The sequence below is a fragment of the Heloderma suspectum genome, chromosome 2, assembly GCF_057233095.1.
Source record: "Heloderma suspectum isolate Gila_16-S chromosome 2, 16-S_ref, whole genome shotgun sequence".
In the NCBI taxonomy this organism is placed as follows: domain Eukaryota; kingdom Metazoa; phylum Chordata; class Lepidosauria; order Squamata; family Helodermatidae; genus Heloderma; species Heloderma suspectum.
In genome coordinates this window covers 173,026,393-173,046,277 of record NC_139459.1, presented here as the reverse complement: position 1 = coordinate 173,046,277, position 19,885 = coordinate 173,026,393, and the positions used below count along the sequence as shown (strand labels likewise).

The following is a 19,885-nucleotide window of genomic DNA, read 5'->3' as shown; positions in this document are numbered from 1 at the left end:
TCTCGCCAAACTTTTTTTACATCATTTAGTAGACAGACTGTGCTTTCACTTGATGAAGCTTCTCCCTTCAACCGTAAGGGCTAGGAACTTAAAAAAAAAAAAAACACCAAAAGATCCTGTTCACAGGAATTTGAACGTAGCAGATTTGTGACAAGAAAGCAGCCACACAGCAAATAGCACACTTGTTTCTATTGTCATGTCTTCATCCCATTGGAAAAAAGTCACAGCTGGATCATAACTTACTGACAGATGGTCCATGAAGAAGCTGGCAGTTGGGGCAGTGATACAAGTCAATGTCAGCTGCCGCATCCTCTTCTACTCCGACACAGCTTGAAGAGACAGAAAGACAGTCACGCATCTTTCCAAAACAGAGACAGCAATCGCCACAAAGAAGCAAGACCCAGAAGTCCTTTCCACAACCACCTGGGTCTGGCTGTCAGCCCCACAAAGGCCCAGACCACCCCGTCTTTTAACTCTGAATCACAGAAATCAGAGCACCTACTTTGACTGCTCAAAGCCTACTTTGTCTGCTCAAGGAGAGGCACGAGAGCTGGGAAAGGCATCTGCCTGACACCTCAGAGAACCACAACATGCATCACTCTGTGAGATGGGCCTCTTTCTCTGACCCAATCAGTTCTTCATATTCTAAGCCAGCACGTCCTAGTGACTTGCTGGAATTAAAGCCAAAGGCCCCTTAAAAAAGAAACACTTTTACATTCCAACAGTCACACTTTTGCCTTAAAAAGAAGAACACTAAGGGAATCACTCTTTTTTCCAGCAATTATCTGTCAGTTCCACCCTCTGACCTATTAGTGAAGCTTTCTTCGCCTACTTAAACGTCCTACAGGGCAGGGGCTATAGCTTAGTAGGCTTTGCACAGTCACTACCAGCTGGAAGAAACAATATTGGCTAGAGGAACTAATGGCCTAGCACAGTATAAAGCCATTTTACATTCATATGTTCCTTGACATATGAATGTGCTCCATGCATACACAAAAGGAAGCTGTGTGGGGCCTGAAACACACCACGGAAATAGACCCATTGAATCTTTTATTTCTACTCTACTTCCCTAACTTTTGGTCCTACTCATCGGTTAACAGTTGGCATGGTCAGCTCCAAGAATGCTGAACACCTTTTTTGGGGAGATACTTATTTCATGCCTCTACCCCAAAGTGATTGGCATTGTCAGAGTTTATGGCGGAGATGGGGAACGTGCGGCCCTCCAGATGCTATTGGACTACAATTCCCATCATCCCTGACCACTGGCCTTGCTCCTGAAGCTGACGGGAGTTGGAGTCCAACAACATCTGGAGGGCCACCCAGGTTCCCCACTGCAGGCTTAAGGCACATAAATTGTTTGGCAGGCATGCAGGCAAGGTCTGTTGCTGAACTCACATTCCTATGGATTAATGCCATGTTCCCCCAAATCTATTCCTAGGAACCATCCACAAGCCTCCATGTGCAGAAGCAGTATGCCACTATATACCAGACGCTGGGGACAAGCAAGAGGGGAAAACTAATGCTGCGAGAGAAACCCGACTGGACACTTTTGGAAAGAGGAGGCAAGTCTGATCCACCTAAGCCTTTATCATAGCAACTGATGAAGAGGACGGTGCCCACAAAAAGCATAGGCTGGAATAAATGAATAAATGTGTTAGTCTTTAAGGTGCCACAAGACACTTTGTTGTTATTGCTGCAACAGACGAACACAGCGATCCCTCTGGAAATTATCCCTTGAGAGTTACTGACATATTCTACCCATACACCGGACTAGCCCCCCCCCCAATTGAAACTAGCACCCCGAAGAGAAGGCATGCCCTGGACTTAATGAAACAAGCTGGCAACTCAGAACTGCTACCGCCCCCCGCCCCCCCAGCGGCAATCCCCCCTCAGCTCGGCTTCGCACCTGCCGTGGAACCAGTCCTGGCAAACGTCACACTCGATCATGAAGCGGGTGACATCGTAGGGCAGGCGACAGAGACAATACACGGGGACGGAGGCCATGGCGGCAGCGGGGCTGCTCCAAGTTCAAGCAAAGGAAGGCCCTCGGGAGCCGCACGACATCGAGCTGTCCGCTATGGCGCGTTGGAGAAGCCGATCATGCCGAGGCCGGAGGGAAGGTCCGCCTCGCCCCAGCTACGGCAGGGGGCGAAACATTTCACCCACCCCCTGGTTTTCGGACACCAACTTCCACGCACAGCGCAGCTGTCCGATCCTTGTTACGTCCGCCTTGCCCGCTTCCACCTCAGGGATCTCTCTCAGCCCGCCAGTCTTGACCTAAAGTTTTAGAGGCTCCCCGCAAGAACCTGGAACCCTCGAAACCCTCCTCCCAGGCGCGCGGCAACCCCTGCAAAAGCAGCCCCCCGCCGCGCCGAAGTTCGCCGCCCCCTCTCCCGCTGCGGTTAAGGGGCAGCCCTTTATCTTCGCGGGATACGCACCCCGGGTCCGGGGGCGCCACCCTTGCAGGTGGCGGAATCTCAAACTTCCCTCTCCTCTCTCCCAGTTTCTCCCCGGAGGAGCGTCGCAGCTTTTCCTTCGGCCTGACAAAGAGGCTCGCGGCCAGCCCGCTCTCCCAGGGCAGCCTTGTGGCGGTGCTGCCCGCCGCCCAACTCCCCAGATTCCCAGCCAAGCTCCCGCTCCCTCCCGGGAGTCTCGTCCTGGGGGCTCCCCGTGCTCTAGAGCAGAGATTCCCCCTTCCCTTCGTGTCGCAGGCCCGAAGGCGGACGCGAGGCACTGCTGATTCACACGCCAGGTTCCGGCACCTTCTCCCCGGCGGAAGGGTCTACTCCAGGGCGGGGATCGAGGCCTTCGCGGGGCAAAACGGCTCCAGTAAGCTTTTCTTCGCCTGAAAAGGCCTCAGCGAGGCCCAAGATCCTGCTTTTCCTTCAGCTCCTCAATAAAGTTTATTCAAAACAAGGGAAGGGAGAGGAAGAGAAGAGAGGAGGGGCCGGCGGCCATCTTAGGGGAGGCACAGTATGGGACGTCGACGCAGCCATTTTGAGAGTGGCGGGAACAACGAAAAGCAAGCGACGCCTTTAGCGAGAACTCAGGCAGCCATCTTGGGGTGGGGCTTAAAGCGGTAACTCCACCATAGAGATACAAACAGAGCTTAGGATAGGATGGAGTTGACAATCAGTTTCAATGGGTGAAGGCGAGATAACTTGATTCCTTTTGACGCCATTTTTCCCCCTCGCCTGCGTAGCAAAAGTGACAGCTGCAACACCGGAAACAATGGAGAAATCCGAGCTTTTAGTGGCTGAGATTTGGTTGCAGCGCGGTGTTGCCTAACCCAGGAAGGAGCAAAGAGTTCACGCCCTGGGGGTGCAATGCTATGCATGTTTACTCGGAAGTCCCACCGTGTTCATTGGGACTTACCCCCCAGAAAGTGTGTTTAGGATTGCAGCCTAATTTAGGTTTTATTTCACGTGAAAGTGTGATCTGTGGTTGTTCGGGTTTTTTAAAAGTTTTAAATGGCCCTGCCCCTGTAAATGCACATACAGTTCCATGGTTATTAACATGATATTGTAGTCTAAGGGAAGGCTGTAACTGAGAGGGGGTAAAATCAGCCCTGCAAGGTAGTTCAGTGTTCATATTACTGGGAGGGCGAGGAGAAGTGAGAGAACCAACCCTATAATAGTCTACTGTTAATACTGGACTTTTGAAGATGGGGCCAAAGATGTGTGCGCGCGTGCACAATAAGGTGTTTTTTTAAATTTATTTATTTATTCAAATGTATGTACCCGTTTCCACAGAGTTATCTGGCCACTGTAGTCCATGCATTGGTAACCTCACGTTTAGATTACTGTAATATGCTTTATGTGGGGCTACCCTTGTGCTTGGTCTGGAAGCTGGTGCAGAATGTGGAGGCCAGGATCCTGACTGGGATGCCTGGCCACGCACCTGTGACACCAGCATTGAAGCAACTGTACTGGCTGCCTATTAGCTGCCAGGCCATGTTCAAGGTCCTGCTGTTGGCATATAACAGCCCTGAACAACTTGGGGCCAGATAACCTAGAGGATGGCTTTCCCTGATATACACCCATTTGAGCACTAAGATCATCGGATGAGGCCTCACTGGTTGGATTGCCATCTTGTGGCAGCCCAGAAGCCGGCTTTTCTCACGATGTAGAATGCCCTTCCCTTCTGGAGGAGGAAGGCACCAGCTTTGGCAGTTGCCAGTTAAAGACCTGCCTTTTCAGCCAGCCCTTCTGTGACTGTGCTGCCCGGGTTGATCGCTAGCTCTCTGATTTTAATGTTTTAATTGAGGATGCTTATCTTTTGCTTTTAAACGTTTTAAACTGAGACATATTGTATTTTATGTTTTGCTTCGAGATGTCTTTTTAGGTATGGTCAAGCTGTTTATAAATTGATTAAATAAGTAAATAAATTATAACAGCCCTGAAACGTAGCCCAGTGTTATTATTCCTAGAGCGGGAGGCTGAGAGAGGGGTTTATGACAACCCTGTCAATGGGTCGACTAATGTACTTAAGAACATCTTACAATGGCTACAGACTCCCTTTTGCACAACCATCACAATTGTTAAATAGAGTAAATAAATAAAAGTGTCATAGAAAACACAGTTCAGATGGTAGCAAAATTCTTTGTTTAAATTACCACCTCTCAGCCCAAGGCCGACACTCAGCTAAACGCAGACACTGGCTCCGTTCAGTTTCCACACAGACAGTGTTTTACCCAGTGCGGGCTGGCGGCTCTGAGCTTGGTAGGGCAATGAATGCGCCCAGGGTGTCAGTCAGAACCAGCCAGAACTCTACAGGAGCTACCCAAGGTGCTGAACCCATTTTGAGGTTAGGGCTCAGCGCCTTGAATAGCTCCTTTAGAGTTCTGGCTGGTTCTGACTGAAGCCCAGGACGGATTTGCAGCCCCACCGAAATCGGAGCAGCCAGCCTCCACGGATCCTACCCCTCCGTCTCACGGTGTAAGCCGGAGCTACCAAAGCAGGGGTGCAGTTATTCTACACTTTGTATCTCTACGCCACCCGGGAATCGCCATCCGTCTTAGGAGTGTCATAAAAGTTTGTGCGAGCGAAACATTGGAGAGCGTATCCGCGGGAGGGGCGGAGAACGGCGCGCTCTGTCGGTGAAGTCCTCCAACTTTGCTGTCGCTATAATATGATGGCGCCTTCATGGAAGAGTCATAGAGAAACAAAAGGGAAGAGTAATATACGCACTGAACTTTATTGCACTTCCGGTTTGAAATTGAATTAGTTTTCCACTCTAGATGGTCAATTTATTTATTTATTTATTTATTTATTTATTTATTGCATTTATACCCCGCCTTTTTTCCTCTTGCAAGGAACCCAAGGCGGCTTACATTCTCCTCCTCTCCATTTTATCCTCGCAACAACAACCTTGTGAGGTGGGTTGGGCTGAGAGTCTGTGACTGGCCCAAAGTCACCCAGTGAGCTTCCATGGCCGAGTGGGGACTAGAACCCGGATCTCCCGGCTCCCAGTCCAGCACTGTCACCACTACACGCTGATCTGCGTCCCTAAAGAATAGTGGCCAAGACAGCTTCCAGTTTTTATCAGACTTTCAGAATGTGTGGTAGCTCATGTGCTAAAAACTCTCGGTGGGAAGATTCCAACCAAGGGTTGGAATAACCAAGGGTTATTGCGATATTGCGAACCAATAACCAAGGGTTATTGCGAAAAATCAGCTTCTACGTAATGGGGAGAGCGGGCCGCCATATTGAGAGGGGCTCGCATTGAAACGCGATCGCCAGCCTCCCCTGTCCACTGCCACAACAGCAACGGCCATCTTGAGAAGGGCACGGGAAAGGCACGTTCAACAACCCTAATGCAATGTTAAAGAAGATGTTATCTTCTTTTATGGTGGAATCCGGCTGCTAGCACGGAAAGGACAACACCAAATCCTTTTAGCTAGTCTGTTATCTGTACATCTAAAATTAAAGAGGCTAGGGCTTAAGTCTCGTGTTTTCAAATTTTCTGGACACTTGAGCTAAATGCTCCTGAGCACACACAGAGTCCTATTTAATCGTTCATTTAGGCTGCAATCCTACGTATCCTCACCTGGAAGTAATCCCTGTTGGGCACAGAAGTTACTTCCAAGTAAACATGCACTGCATAGAAACCAAGTCTGCAGTTTTATGCCCACTTACCTGAGAGTGAGCCCCTTGAACTCAATGGGACTTACTTCTGAGTAGACATATCTAGGATTGCACTGAAAGGGAAAAACACGTTTGAAAATACACAAATAAATCGTTTTTTAAAGAAGTCAGCTTGTTTTAAAGTGGTGCATACGATCAAGTCCACAGCACATTTCCCCACTTAGTCCATGGGTCAAGAGCTGAAAATATCAGTATCAAGTAAGGTGGCAAAACTTCATTACGTTTTTTTGAAAGGTCTGTGTCTCTAGATTGTATTTTCATGTGATAGCCCTATCTGACTGGTTGCTTAAGCTTTTTATGATGTCATCAAGATAGCTGAAGCTATCTTTTTCTAACTTTTCTAATTTAAGCTGTAACATGTGAACCAAGTGTCCGACTTAAAATTTTAAAACTGCATTAGAAAGCTAAGGAATTCTCTTACAAATAACTAATTGTAATAATTATCCATTACCATTTTCGTGGTACAAGCCATATATCAAGAAAAATGTTAAATTTCCCCTCATTTTTACACAGTTTACTGCATATGACACATTTCCTGATCCATATGACACATTTCCTGACCTAAAGGGTATTAGACAATTGTAGGGTATTCTTTTACCTTTCCAACAAGCCATAGCTTGAGGACATTAATTTTGATATGCCATAGTTAAACACATATGAGCGTACCCACGTTTCATGTAATTTTACCCAGTGTATGGATAACAGGTAAACTATGTGTTATTGCAGAGAAACATCTAGTAGTTTTATGAGTTCAGCAACTGTTCAATATACATATGTTCTTATTTACAAATGTTACAGTGTTATTTCACAACTACTAACATTTAATCTTTACTTTTAATATCACCACTGCAGTCATCTTCTGAGTCCTCAAGTTCAACTGCAAAGTCCACATCTGTTTTCATGGTTGCTACATAACTGTAGTTTGCACATAGCAGTGCAAGCAAATCCACTGGATACACATGAACAGTTTGGCAATTGATAGGAATGCACACACTTGCATGACATCTCCAAAACCGCAATAGATGCTGGTGGTTCATGCATCTAGTCCATGGCCATTTTTTTAGAATGTCGACTATTGCCTGGAACAGCACCTGAGTGAGAGAGCAGGTAGCCTGAAGGAAACAAAGGGCAGCTCTACACCAGCCTAAAATCCTGCATTTGAAACGGGGCTTTCTGCTTCCGTTTTAAATGCAGGATTGCAAGGACTCCCTTTACATGCACTCCATTTCCCCCCCTCCCCCTCCCCATATCTGAGTCTTCCGTATGTTTCATGGATCCCGCTCCTCTTCTTGCCGCTTTTCCTCTTTTCACGGAGGGAACTCAAGCGGAACACAACGGGGTAATGTGATAGCTCATTATCTGCGATCTATGTAAAAACGGGACAAAGGGCATTTAGTGCAGGAGGGTCATGGCGTCATGTAAAGAGCCCGCAAGCTTCCATGAAGGAGCAATTTCAATCGCAGGATAAAAGCTCTGTGTGAAGAAAGCCAAAGACTGTTAATATAGCCATTGGTCTCCCTTCTGCCACTCCTATTTGTCCCTCTTGTACTTCTCTTGGAAAGCCAGCGTGGATTTGCTTCACAGCTGCTGTGAAAACCCCTGACCCTGAAGTGTGCTTAGGGCAGTAAATGAGTCATTACTTGCCTCAGGTTTCTCTTTCATTAAATTTGGGAGGAGGAGGAGGAAGCAGCCCTTATATCTGTGTCACCTGGACTGTGAGGTGCATGGAGTCTCATGGATTGACTGGAGGAGCATGATATGATGCAATTATGTTGCGAGTTTCCATGCCCTGCTGAGCTTGGCAGGCTGCCACTCCTGGGGGCAGGGAAAGGCAGTGTCCCATCACAGGCCTTACTTTACTAAGGCTGCAGTTTCCTGGGAGTAAGCCCTGTTGAACTCAAGGGGACTTACCTTTGACTTACCTTTGAGGAGACATGTCTAGGATTGTACTGTTAACCGTTGTGGAAGGTGAGGAGGAGGAAGAAATCTGGCAGTTCAACCTTCAGCAGGACCTGCACATCATGCAATTCCCTCCACCCCCAAAAGGACAATGACTGGCTTTAACTTTAAATTAATGTTATGATCATTCAGTTTTTCCTTTTGGAAATTTTCTAACATCCACATTGGCTGGGGTCACAAATGCAGCCCTCCTTTGCCATCAGATGTGCAGAATGTTAGCGGACCAGGAACCAGAACTGTGGCCTCAGAGGGTCTTCTTGTGGTGGTGGATGAGTACAACACCCATCTTCCCCAGCCTGCATGGCCCACGGCCTTGCTGACTAGGGATGGTGGAAGCTGTAGTCAAACACATATGGAGGGCACCAGAATAGGGAAGTCTGAGTTAGAGCAATAGCGGCCAATTACAAGAAGAACCATCAAAGAGGATGTCCAGTTGCTGAGAATGGGCAGTGCTAGGTACCTAATTCGGGCCACAGGCCCATATGACTTAAAATTGCACAGATTTGCATATGCTACTTTACATATGCAAATATATTAACAAAATTAGAAATAATTACTATAAATTTTATAGAAGGCAAACTAATTAATCTCTTGCTTGCTTGCTTTCAGGACAGAACTGTGCAATGTCCCAAATTGTGCGTGCTTACAATTTACCCTCCGTGCACCCACGCTTTTCCTTGGTCTTTTAGGCCCAGATCCCGATGAGGAGGATGGAGTACCTGGGACCCGCAAAGAGCTGTTTGGCACCTTAAACATTTACAGATAAATTGCAAACTGAACATCACGGCACTGAAAAGAGGAGTCACTGGAACATGCCTCCTCGGATATACATTTTTATTACGACATGGCATTTCCATGGTTTCAGAGGGGGGAGTTAAAAACCCATTTTTCAAAGTATAGTGGATTACCAGGAAATGTGTAAGATGTACCCTCCAATCTACGCATGGGAAGAAAATGTCTGTTTCCTGTTCTCCACACTGTGGGTTCATCAAGTGTGGCTGGTGAGGGCAACCCCCCCCCCCCCCGCGAGCTGTTTTTGTTGTTCAGTCGTTCAGTCGTGTCCGACTCTTCGTGACCCCATGGACCATAGCACACCAGGCCTTCCTGTCCTGCGCTCTCTCCCGGAGCGTGCTCAAGTTCATATTCATTGCATCCATGATGCTATCTAGCCATCTCATCCTCTGCCGTCCCCTTCTCCTTTTGCCTTCAGTCTTTCCCAGCATCAGGGTCTTTTCCAGAGAGTTTTCTCTTCGCATTAGGTGGCCAAAATATTGGAGCTTCAGCTTCAGTATCTGTCCTTCCAATGAGCACTCAGGGTTGATTTCCTTTAGGATTGACTGATTTGACCTCCTTGCAGTCCAGGGGACTCGTAAGAGTCTTCTCCAGCACCACAGTTCGAAAGCATCAATTCTTCGGCGTTCAGCCTTCCTTATAGTCCAGCTCTCACAGCCATACATTTGTTGTTGTTGTTGTTCAGTCGTTCAGTCGTGTCCGACTCTTCGTGACCCCATGGACCATAGCACGCCAGGCCTTCCTGTCCTGCGCTCTCTCCCGGAGCGTGCTCAAGTTCATATTCATTGCATCCGTGATGCTATCTAGCCATCTCATAGACAGTTTAAATGTTTACCGAATAATAGCAAACTAAACATGGCACACTAGGAAGGGCGAGTGCAGGAATGTATTGTAGACAATAGTACCCTTAAACTGCAAAGTTGCAGAATGAATAGGGAGTAACACCCATTAAACATTGCAGAATTTACTTCAGATAAAATCCCCCCCGCCAACCACCCAACAGGCACAACAGCACTGTACAGAGACCTCTGGACTGGAGAACAGTGCTTTGCTGCTCCTGGTCTCCAGACTAGGCAAAAAAGCAGAGAGAGCCACCACCAAAGACGGCTTCTCAGTTTCTTTCAAATACTTTTTCTATTTAGTTTCTGGGATTCCATTCTTTTTTACAGTTCTTGGGTTCTAATTTCTTGAAATCTGAACATCTACACCTTGGGGCGTAATCCTATGGCCGCTAGACAGCCATAGGTTTTTTCATTTTTTGGGAACTGAGCACGGAGCCAGTGCTCCAAGCTTGGTTCCCAGAAAACCGGCCCGCCACCGCCCCCTCATAGGTGGCACGGTTCGTCCCCAGCTCTGCGCTCGGATGAGCAGCACGGAGTGGCTGAAAAGGGGGCGTTCCTGGGGGCAGGGAGGGGATGGTGGTGTCAAGGGCTTCTTCGAGGCCTCTCTCAGTCTAATCCAGTAGCCAAGTCCAGACACAGACAAATGGATTCTTTTCAAAGCTTTATTCCTCTTTTACAACTTAACAACTCTACTGTTAGCAACTAGATATGAGCAGCAGAGTACCTGTGCCCTACGTTGGAACAGTTGGTCCCCGTTTGAAAGGGAATTACTGGCAGACCCCTGAACGTAAGGAATAGGGAGAGTCCCTCCCCTTTTCCCTTGGATCCTCTGGGCGCAGTCGTTGTTTGTGCGCCAAACGGGCACTACGCCTCCTTTCTGCGCCCTCCTATTGACGCTGCTCTCTGCATCGGCGTCGCGCATCCATCAAGTCTGCTTCCCGCGCTCTGTCACTCCCAGGACTGCTATGTAAGCTAGGAATGCTGGTGGGAGGAATCTCCGTCAGCTGTTGGCCCTGGGAAAGAGGAGCGCGCTCCTCTCCCAGGAGCGACTCCTCTTCCTCAGAATCAGAACTACTCTGGGATTCTATGGGCTCAGTGTCCACCCTGACAGGTGGAAGCACCGTTAGAATGCTTCCTATGCGTCGTCCGGCCTCCCCCCTCCCCCCTGTCCAAGGGGCCCCAGCCAGACAGCTGAAATTGGCCATCTAGCCACAAATGCAGGGTGGCCGGAGTGCAAAGGAGAAGATTCCCTCTGTGCTCCACCCACCCTGCATTGGATAGTTGGGGGCCTCCGAGTTTGGAGGCAGCTGACTATCCCCATAGGATTGCACCCTTAATGCTTCAATATTAGGTTTCATCATTATACAACTCTTAAAGTACCATTCCTAATAAATTCGTAATTGCAGAACTATGGATTTTAGGTTTTTTTTCTCAGGGACCAGCATGGCTATCTTTGTTTTTGGTTGTTTGCTTTTTAAATGACCAAAGCTATACATTCCCAGGTTTCTCTCTAGATCCGTATACTGGAACTATCTTCAGGGTGGATAAGGCAGGTTGCAACTCTTTAAGGAGTAAATCTCCAACCCTATACACACTTCTAAGTAAACATGTTTAGGATTACACATTAAGTTTGCTGTAATCCTGAACACGTTTCCCCATCACAGATCTCTCTGTACACCCCCCCTCCGTTGTTTCCCTACTCCACATAATTTTGTGTACAATCTCAGTTACCTTCTCCTACCGACAGGCTGGCCGAAAGACAATTTACTGGATGAGGCAGAGGAGGAAATTACACCTCCCTCCACCCCCACCCGGTCAAACTGCATAGTAGTACTCAAAGCAGGTCAAGCTGTTTTGGCCCCTGAGGCAGAAACTCCTACACGCACCTCTCCCCTTCCCTGGCAGTAAAAATACAATAATAACTAATAAATAAATGGTGAATGATTTCCTGCTTTTTCATGATGCCCCAAATCAGCTGTCTGAGGCAACTGCCTCAGGATCTAAAAGGTGTGTGTGTGTGTGTGTGTGTGTGTGTGTGTGTGTGTGTGTCTTTAAAGGGCCCTGTCTCCTAAGGATACCCCTATTTGTAAAAAGGGATGTTTGGACAGGGGAGAGGAGGGCATTAGATTTGGGGGGGGGGACAGGAGGCAGCAGGAGGGAAAGCACATGGGGGCAAAAAGCAAGCTACACCAGGGGGATCAGATGCAACAGAGATCGGCAGGGTTCCCGTACCGTTATGTCAGCAAGTGCCATTTTTCTCCCATTACATGAAAAGCAACATCTTACAAAATAACTTTCTGCTCAGTGCAGCCCTGTCCATGAAGCTGATTACACCACAGTAAATTTGTGAGTCTTTAAGGGGCCACAAGGCATTGTGTCTTTTGAGCACAAAAGAGAAAGAAGCCCCTATCCTCCTTCCACACGTATTCAGCTTTCTCTAGCTTAGTGCAAACTCCTGGCGCCAAGGAGGCCCATGCACCCACCAGAATCTGGCCACATGGATCACGCAAAAAGCAGGTGCACTCCAGACAGATGATCGCAGAGCCGTGGGGCCCCGAACATACTCAAGGTAGCCAGCAAGCTGTACGGTCATTAATTACCTTTCCCCAACCGCTTTTGTTTTCCCCCAAGATAATGGGTCTGGGCCATCTTGGAGGAAGAACAGATGAAGAAGTCTTCTGACACTCCATTTGATGTGTGATCAGCCAGTGTGCCTGCTCTTCCCCTTTTCAGGGCCTTGCTGCCTACAATGGCAGAGGAGCGATTGTCTGGGCAGGTCCTTGCAGAATCAGGCATGCTCCAAGAAAGCCAGGTGACAGTGGTGCTGTTAAGCAAATTTGATCCGGGTACACAGAATCATTCAGAGACCTGAATGGTATAATACACCCCGGACAAAAGTGGTGTAAACCTTTGTAATATGTAGCCCCCAGGGGGAAATATCTAGAGTTCAATCTCTTTTTGACCCTGAAGGGCTACAGGAGGAAGGAAGCTCTGAGGAGAAAAAGGGAGACCGAGATGGTAAAGAAAGGTCTGAAGAAATGGATGAGGGAAAGAGAGTGACAGGAAAGACAGGTCCTGAGGAGGCTGAGAAAAGACCAGGAAAAAGCAGCAGCAAAAACCAGTGGTCCCCAATCCTTATGGTTCACTGGGCACATCTCGGATTTTGAAAGAGTGTCATGACCGCTCTCACAGAATGACTGCCACAAGGGTACCTTGTCCATTCATAAAATGGCTGCCATGGTGGGCATGTCCGGTCACAAAACACTTAGTTTTGTGGCAGCGTGGAGGCAGCGCGGAACAGCCTCATGCTTCACGCTTGCAAGAGGAGCTCGGAGCGGCAAAATGGGGCATTCCCGGAGGGCATTCTGGGGCGGGGAGGGCAGAAATGCCTGTACGACATATCCAGTGTGACGTACGGCAGCCTCCTCCCCTGCTCTGCCCTCCTGTGGCTAGACAGTCACAACTGGCTGTCTAGCTGAAAATGCAGGGCAGGAGAAGCGTGAAGGGAACAATCCCCTCTGTCCTTCTCCTGCTCTGCATTGGATAGGCGGTCACCTCCGAGTTCGGAGGCGGCCACCTATCTGCATAGGATTGCGCCCTAACTTCTCCAAGAACTTAAGTCCAAGGCAGAGGTGAGGTCCAAGCTCCAAAACACAAAACCACTCTTTTGAACCCAAATAAAGATGGCAGAGGAGGGTGTCACATTAAGCCTCCCAGTTTAAACACACACACACACATTTTAATTTTTAAAAATCTTATGAAATAAAACAAAAATCAGGGAGCCTGGTGGACACCAAGAGAGGCATCTGTGGTCACATTGGCACCAAAAGACACTATGTTCAGAGCCTAGGGCTACAGTGGCCAGATGTCTTATTATACTGAAGATAGTCCTCTGTTTGAAGCTCTGTCAGAGGACAGTCCTCTATTTGAGGTCCCCTCAACTAGAGGGGTTGTTCAGTCTAGTTTGGGGTCAGTAATTTTCTCCCTCACCCATCTCACTACTCTATGAACCGAGGTCCCATGATTTCCACCATCTCACAGAGTGGCAGGTAGGGAACATGGGATTACATTAGGGAGAAAAAACAATCATCAGATTTATTGCAGCTACATGGCCTTCCAGAAACTCTCCATCTGGTTACCAGTATGTTTCTGAGCCCAATTTAAAGTGCTCATTTTGATCTTAAAGCCTTAAACGGTTTGGGACCAAGTTACTTGAAAGACTGCATTCACCCATATCAGCCTGCCTGCACTTTAAGATCAGAAAAAGAGGCTCTCCTCATTTGTCCACCCATGACAGCAGTTAGGTGGGTGACCGCACGTGAGAGGGCCTTCTCTGCAGTGGCCCCACACTTTTGGAACAAGTTGCCATTGGCGGTCTGCCATGCTCCATCATTGCAGGCTTTTAAGAAGGCCTTGAAACATTTTACCATGGCCTTCTCTTGACATGATTGCTGCTGTTGCTGTTACTGTTGTGGTTGTGGTTGCTGGTTTTATTGTTGTTTTTATTGCTATTTATTGTATTTTTTAAATCGCTTTTAATATTTGAACTGCTTTCATGTATTTGATTGCTGTAAGCTGCCTTGGGAGGGCTTCTGCCCTGAAAGGCAGCCAAGAAATGTTTTAAATAAAAATAAAATTGATTTAACTCTAAGGGCCAAACTAACCATGACATCATTCACACAAAGCTTTTACCAGCTTCGGCTGGTTTGCCAGCTACAGCCTCTCCTGGACAGGAACAGCTTAGCCATGGTGGTGCAGGCATTAGTAACCTCAAGAGTGGATTACTGCAATGCACTCTATGTGGGACTGCCCTTAAGGCTGGTCTGAAAGCTAGAGCTAGTGCAGAATGAGCAGCTCAGCTGTTGTCAGGAGCTGCCCCTTTTCAGCATGTAACTCCTTTGCTGAGGGAACTGCACTGGCTATTGGGCCACGTTTAAGGTATTAGTAATAGTGTACAAACCCCAAACAACTTGGGACCGGGATACCTGAGAGAGTGGCTTCTTCTTTACCCATCTGCCTGGTCACTGAGGTCAGCAGAGGGCATGTCCCTGGTGGTTCCACATGAACTCCCTGCCTTCAGAGGTCAGGCAGGCGGCAACATAGTGCTGCTTCCGGCACCTCCTGAAGACATTGTTATTTCGAGAGGCTTTCCTTGAGTGACCAGCCATGGTTTTTTATGTTCAGAATTTGTTTACTTTAAAATGTTTTAATTATTTTAATATGGTGTTTTATTCTTTGTTACTGACCGCTCCAAAATCTTTTGATGTGGAGCAGTATATAAATATTATAAATAAATAAATAAATAAATGTCTTGATATTGATTTATTAAAGGTATTTATATATTGCTTTATAGACTGACCTCACAAAGCAGTTTACATGAAATTATTAAAACAATAAAATAAATAAAATTATGCAATAAATAACAAAAAGACAAACAACTCTTTATCTCGGAGAAGCTGATTCTGTTTCTTCTCCTCTCAGGGCAACATGGGAGTTTGCATGCCAGTGGTGCAATCCTCCACTGGGTCTTGGGAACTGGGGCAGGTCTATGGTGCCCATAAACCCCCCACATATAATCACTACCCTTGCTGACTTTCAGAGAGTGCTTGTCCCATCCAGGGTCATTCCCTTCCAAGTAAAATTCTTTGATGCCTTAATCATAGAATCAGGGGAATCACAGAATCCTAGGGCATTTCTACACCAGCCTAAAATTCTGCATTTAAAAACAGGCTTTCTGCTTCTGTTTTAAATGCAGGATCACAACAAATCCCTTTACATGCGCTCCCCCACCCACCCCGCCCTTTCTCCCTGTAGCTGAGTCTTCCACTCTCTTTCATTGATCTCGCTCCTCTTCTTGCCGCTTTTACTCTTTTCACAGAGGGAACTCAGGCGAAACACAACGGGGTAATTTGATAGCTCATTATCTGCGATCTATTTAAAAACGGAACAAAGGGCATTTAGTGCAGGAGACGCCTTGGATGATCACGGCGTCATGTAAAGAGCCCACAAACGTCCGTGAAGGAGCAATGTCAATCCCAGGATAAAAGCTCTGTGCGAAGAAAGCCTTTGAGGTCTTTTCAGTTTCAGCTTGCCTCTCGCTTGCACAGCCGCCTTTCCGGGCAATATACCTCCCTCTGGTCCAAGAACAGAAGCCCAGGCAGCCTGGGCCATCCCAGTCGTTACTGTCCCGTGGTGTTTTCTGGAGGTGTACCCCCTTCTCCCCTGTGCCCCATTGATCTGCCTCATAAGGACACCATCTCTGTGGCCGGTTCAGCCTGCAGTGGGGCAGAGAGAGGCCTTACCCACACACACACACTGGGCACAACACACACAAGAGTAATGGAAAAGGCTACGTCACATCGGTCTGGAAGCCCTGTGCCTTATTCTAATATGGCAGGTGATTCGCTCCGCCCCTGCTGGAAGTCCGACCCCATCCCTGGAGTTGAACAGAACAGACCACTTTTAACCAGACTTAGGTTAGTCTTGTAATGGAATAAGGTTCTATAGAGCTGGGATTTCTCCTAACTCTCAGATTTTAGTGTCAGTCCCATAACTGCGTCAATTGCATACCCAACAGGTAGAGGAACAAAGAATTGCTGCTATAGCCATTACGGTTTTCAAGGAAATGGACTTTAAAATAGGCCCAGCAACAGCAGATACTGACAGTCAAACAAGACATGATGTTTGCCACATGTTTTGGCTGCATGTGGTTAATTTTTCTTTAACAAATAGGTGGCAGCAGCCGGAGCAGGATCATGGCGTATGTTGTGGGGTGAGGGCTTCAGTCCTTTGCCCCTGCCCTGATTGGAGTCTCCCCTACCCTGCCCGCTCAGTATTCATAATGGCAGGAAAGCTCCCACTGGCACCAAATCAACCTCAACCGGACCATAGTGTTGTACCATACAAATAATATCCAGTCAAAATTGCAGGTGCTCAGTTCCGTCTCCAGGAGGGCTGGGCTCACTAGTACACAGGGCAATTCATAAAGTTCTTCAAAGAACCTGTGAAGTGGAGCCCCTTTTTATAAGGCATTAGAGCCCAAGCCTCACGCTTCTTTCGTCAGAGAAAGATAACCACTGGGCTCTTCTTGCTCTAGCCCAGGCTGGGCAACTTCACATAGTCTGGGGGCACTGCACTCCTACCACTGCAGTGTCGCTGAGAAAGGGGTGTCGGGGGGAGTAAAAAAAAAGCCTCAACATTTTAATTTTTTTCCCCTGGTTAAAAAAAAAGGTTATGCGAGGACTGTACTGGGGGACGGTGGGGGCTGCATGGGCTGTGTGTGACCCTCCCCCACCCTAGCCCCTAGACTAGAGGCAAGAAGCCCAGCTCATCACCTCATCGTGGCTTTTCTCTGGTACAATTCCTCTTTTGTCCTGTATTTGCTTTTGTGCCAATTTCCCATTATGCAGTCATCATTCCTAGAGATGTGAAGACCTGGGGGGCGGGGGACAGAGAAACGTTGTAAAAGATTTTTTTTCGAGGGGTCTTCGGGAAATTTGCGGGCGGAGGTTTTCCCGAATTCTATTTTTTTCCCAGTCTCCCCCCAAGCCTTCACATCTCTAGTTGATACAATAGTGCCTCTTGCAGTTTTCCAACCTCCACTTTCCCTAGCAATATCTCTGGCCCACCATGAGCTGGCATATGCCTGGGCCCTAGACAGAAAAAGCTCAGTGGGTCCCCATTCCCCTTGCAGTCCTCATGGGAGGCTTTAGTGTGACTCCGGCTCTGATCGGAGCTCCGTCTACTCCGTCCCTCTGACTGCAGCCTCCGCTTCCGTTCCACCCATCCCCACCTCGGCTGCCTCTGCTCCTTATACACCTGCAAGGAGGGTGCAGGAGCATTGGGCAGCTGGCTGCCAGCACTCCAGATCATTTCTGGTCTGACCATGTTTACATCTGGTTGGGCTGGCTGGGGTGTAAGCCCCTGCTGCATCCAACCTTCCACAGCCCCACAATTTAGAATAATTTGAAATTTGTCAGAACGCTTTCTCCAAAAAGAATTGCACGTCAAATTATCGGTATTTTGAAAATACATGGAATTTTAAATCACATAGTTAAGAATGGACTTAAACAAATCATAATGGCCTCCTAGCCAGGGTCAAGGTAGCAGAGCCAGGCTGGGGCAGGGGCAGGGGCAGGGGGCAGGGTCAGGGGGCAGGGGCAGCACAAGATACCCTGCTGCCTGAAGGCAGGAGGACACGCACTGCTGTCTCCCTCAGCGCCTTGTTCTGAGGGGCTCTTCCTCAGAGTGAGGCATTGTGGATGAGGTGGCCACAGAGACTGTCTCCAGGGCTACCTTGCCCACAATGCCTCACTCCAAGGAAGGAGCTCTGAGAGCAAGGTATGTGGGCCTGGTGGGCTCTCTGGAGAGCAGAACCTGTCACCTTTCTCAAAGAGCTCATTGGCCACCTTGCTCTGAAGGGTCACCAGAGCACGGCATCAGGCCTGCAGCTGCTCATGTGGCCAGCCTTGGAGAGGAGCCAAGTGGATTAAGTGAAAACCAGGTGTAACCAAGGCAATATCTGAAATAATTTGGTGGACCATGGGTAGAGCCTGGCAAATCCAGGGCTGAGGTCAATAGCTTTCCCAGGTTCACTCTGGCAGTCATGTGACCTGGTTTGTTTGTTTGTTTACAGTTATCAATATATATTTCAATAACATGAAAAATCATCTGAGATGTCATCCATACATATTCAGAGATTTCATAACAAAGTGATTTGGGGTGAGAAACTCTACCTTTGCTTTCACATTTTCTGAGGACGCCAAGGGTGCTGTTCTGTGATAGCAGCTGTTCTTAGAAGGCCTCTAGCAGCTTGATGGTCACTTGTGCTGGGAAGTGGTTCCAGACGTCTACCAGAATACCTGTGAGTATATCCACGGGTAGGTCACAGCCTACGTAGGCTTGGTCTAAGAAATAAGGGGAAATTTTCAGAGCACTTTGCTCATTTCATAATGTTTGGTGTAGGGCTTAATGCAAGCCAGAGGTCAGCCCAAGAACCAGCATTCAGTCCCAGTGTTCAGACTTTGGGCCTTGTGAAAATGAGATAAAAACAAAAGCCAATGCAGAGTGCCACTTGGCACGTTGTTTCTTAATTTCTGAGTATCTCCAAGCACCCACGCCCACACACCTGGGATTGTGTAGAAGGTTTACAGGTAAGATGGTGTGGCTTGATGTACATTCATCAAGGGCCCACCAGTTAATGAAATGTTGTATAAACAGAACTCTGGTTTATCTGAATGTATGGCTCGCTGCATGTTTTGGACATTCTTCCCCCATTAATTTGGGCTTGTTAGACATTACTGTATTTCTGTACTGAGGAGGAGTGCCCACTCACAATCTCTCACATTGGCCTAACTGCACATTAATGTCTAACCATGCGATCTTGGTGTCTTCTTCATGTCATACATGGCTTGTTTGAGTAGGACGCTGGCCACATTGCCTTGAATGTTGCTGGCTGACGTGAAAGCTTGCATTAACACACTGATGATGTTCATTTTGGGCATAGTTGCATAAGATCAGGAATGAATTAGAATGCAAATTAAATAATTGCTTTGTTGTGTGGGAAAGAATATAATTTCCAAGAATGTTGCTTGCTAAAATAACCAATATAAAAAAGATCTGAGGTTTAAAGCAAAATATTTTACCCTTGAAACAAGAAGTGGGAGCTGAAATAAAAGAAGTGTCCCAACTAACTCTGTACTATGGAATGGAGAGGTACCCTCTCAAATGTATGTAAACAATTTTAAGACAGGCTTCCTAAAAAATGAAAAGGATTATTTTGCTGATGTAACTGTCTGTCTTTTTTGCCATCAAGAACTCATGTTTCATCCTTTCCCCCCAAGATTATTGTAATCTTAATATATTCCTTCTCCATCAAATGTTTTGCTGTCATAATAATATTAATCTAAGATATATACAAGGTAAGGAGTCTTTCAAAAACTCAGTGTGTCCCAGTTCATATACGATGAGAAGTCCAAAAACAATTGTACCCCACAAAAATCCTGCAAAGAGCTGCAAACTATCTTTAAAACATGCAATGGTTTTCTGATGCTCAAGGCACACAGACTGGTGGAAGAGTAGGCCAGGAGATGGATGTTATCTGCCACTAGATTCCTCAGAGGGCAGAAACAAACCTGTGAGACCAGA

General features: G+C 47.4%; 2 protein-coding genes across 9 annotated transcripts in view; both read right to left on the bottom strand.

Moving 5' to 3' along the window:
* PHF8 (PHD finger protein 8) overlaps positions 1–5,117 on the bottom strand; it is a 36,149-nt gene extending 31,032 nt beyond the window's left edge. For 3 of the 6 annotated variants that reach the window (XM_084836122.1, XM_084836123.1, XM_084836124.1), the window contains exons 1-2: positions 1,907–5,117; positions 244–329 (exon numbers count right to left, since the gene is read on the bottom strand). In XM_084836122.1, coding sequence (XP_084692248.1) covers positions 244–329; positions 1,907–2,004 — 184 coding nt within the window. In that variant the 5' untranslated portion in view covers positions 2,005–5,117. The remainder of the gene's footprint in view (positions 1–243; positions 330–1,906) is intronic. The other 3 variants (XM_084836125.1, XM_084836126.1, XM_084836127.1) reach the window with 1 other exon arrangement.
* Positions 5,118–15,052: 9,935 nt separating this feature from the next.
* The window catches only part of FAM120C (family with sequence similarity 120 member C), a 49,094-nt gene continuing 44,261 nt past the window's right edge, over positions 15,053–19,885 (bottom strand). Inside the window, exons 17-18 of one of the 3 annotated variants that reach the window (XR_014788028.1) lie at positions 18,475–18,645; positions 15,053–15,670 (exon numbers count right to left, since the gene is read on the bottom strand). Coding sequence is in view for 2 of the 3 variants with exons in the window: in XM_084836120.1 (XP_084692246.1) it covers positions 19,672–19,872 (201 nt within the window). In the remaining variant the exon portion in view is untranslated. The other 2 variants (XM_084836121.1, XM_084836120.1) reach the window with 2 other exon arrangements.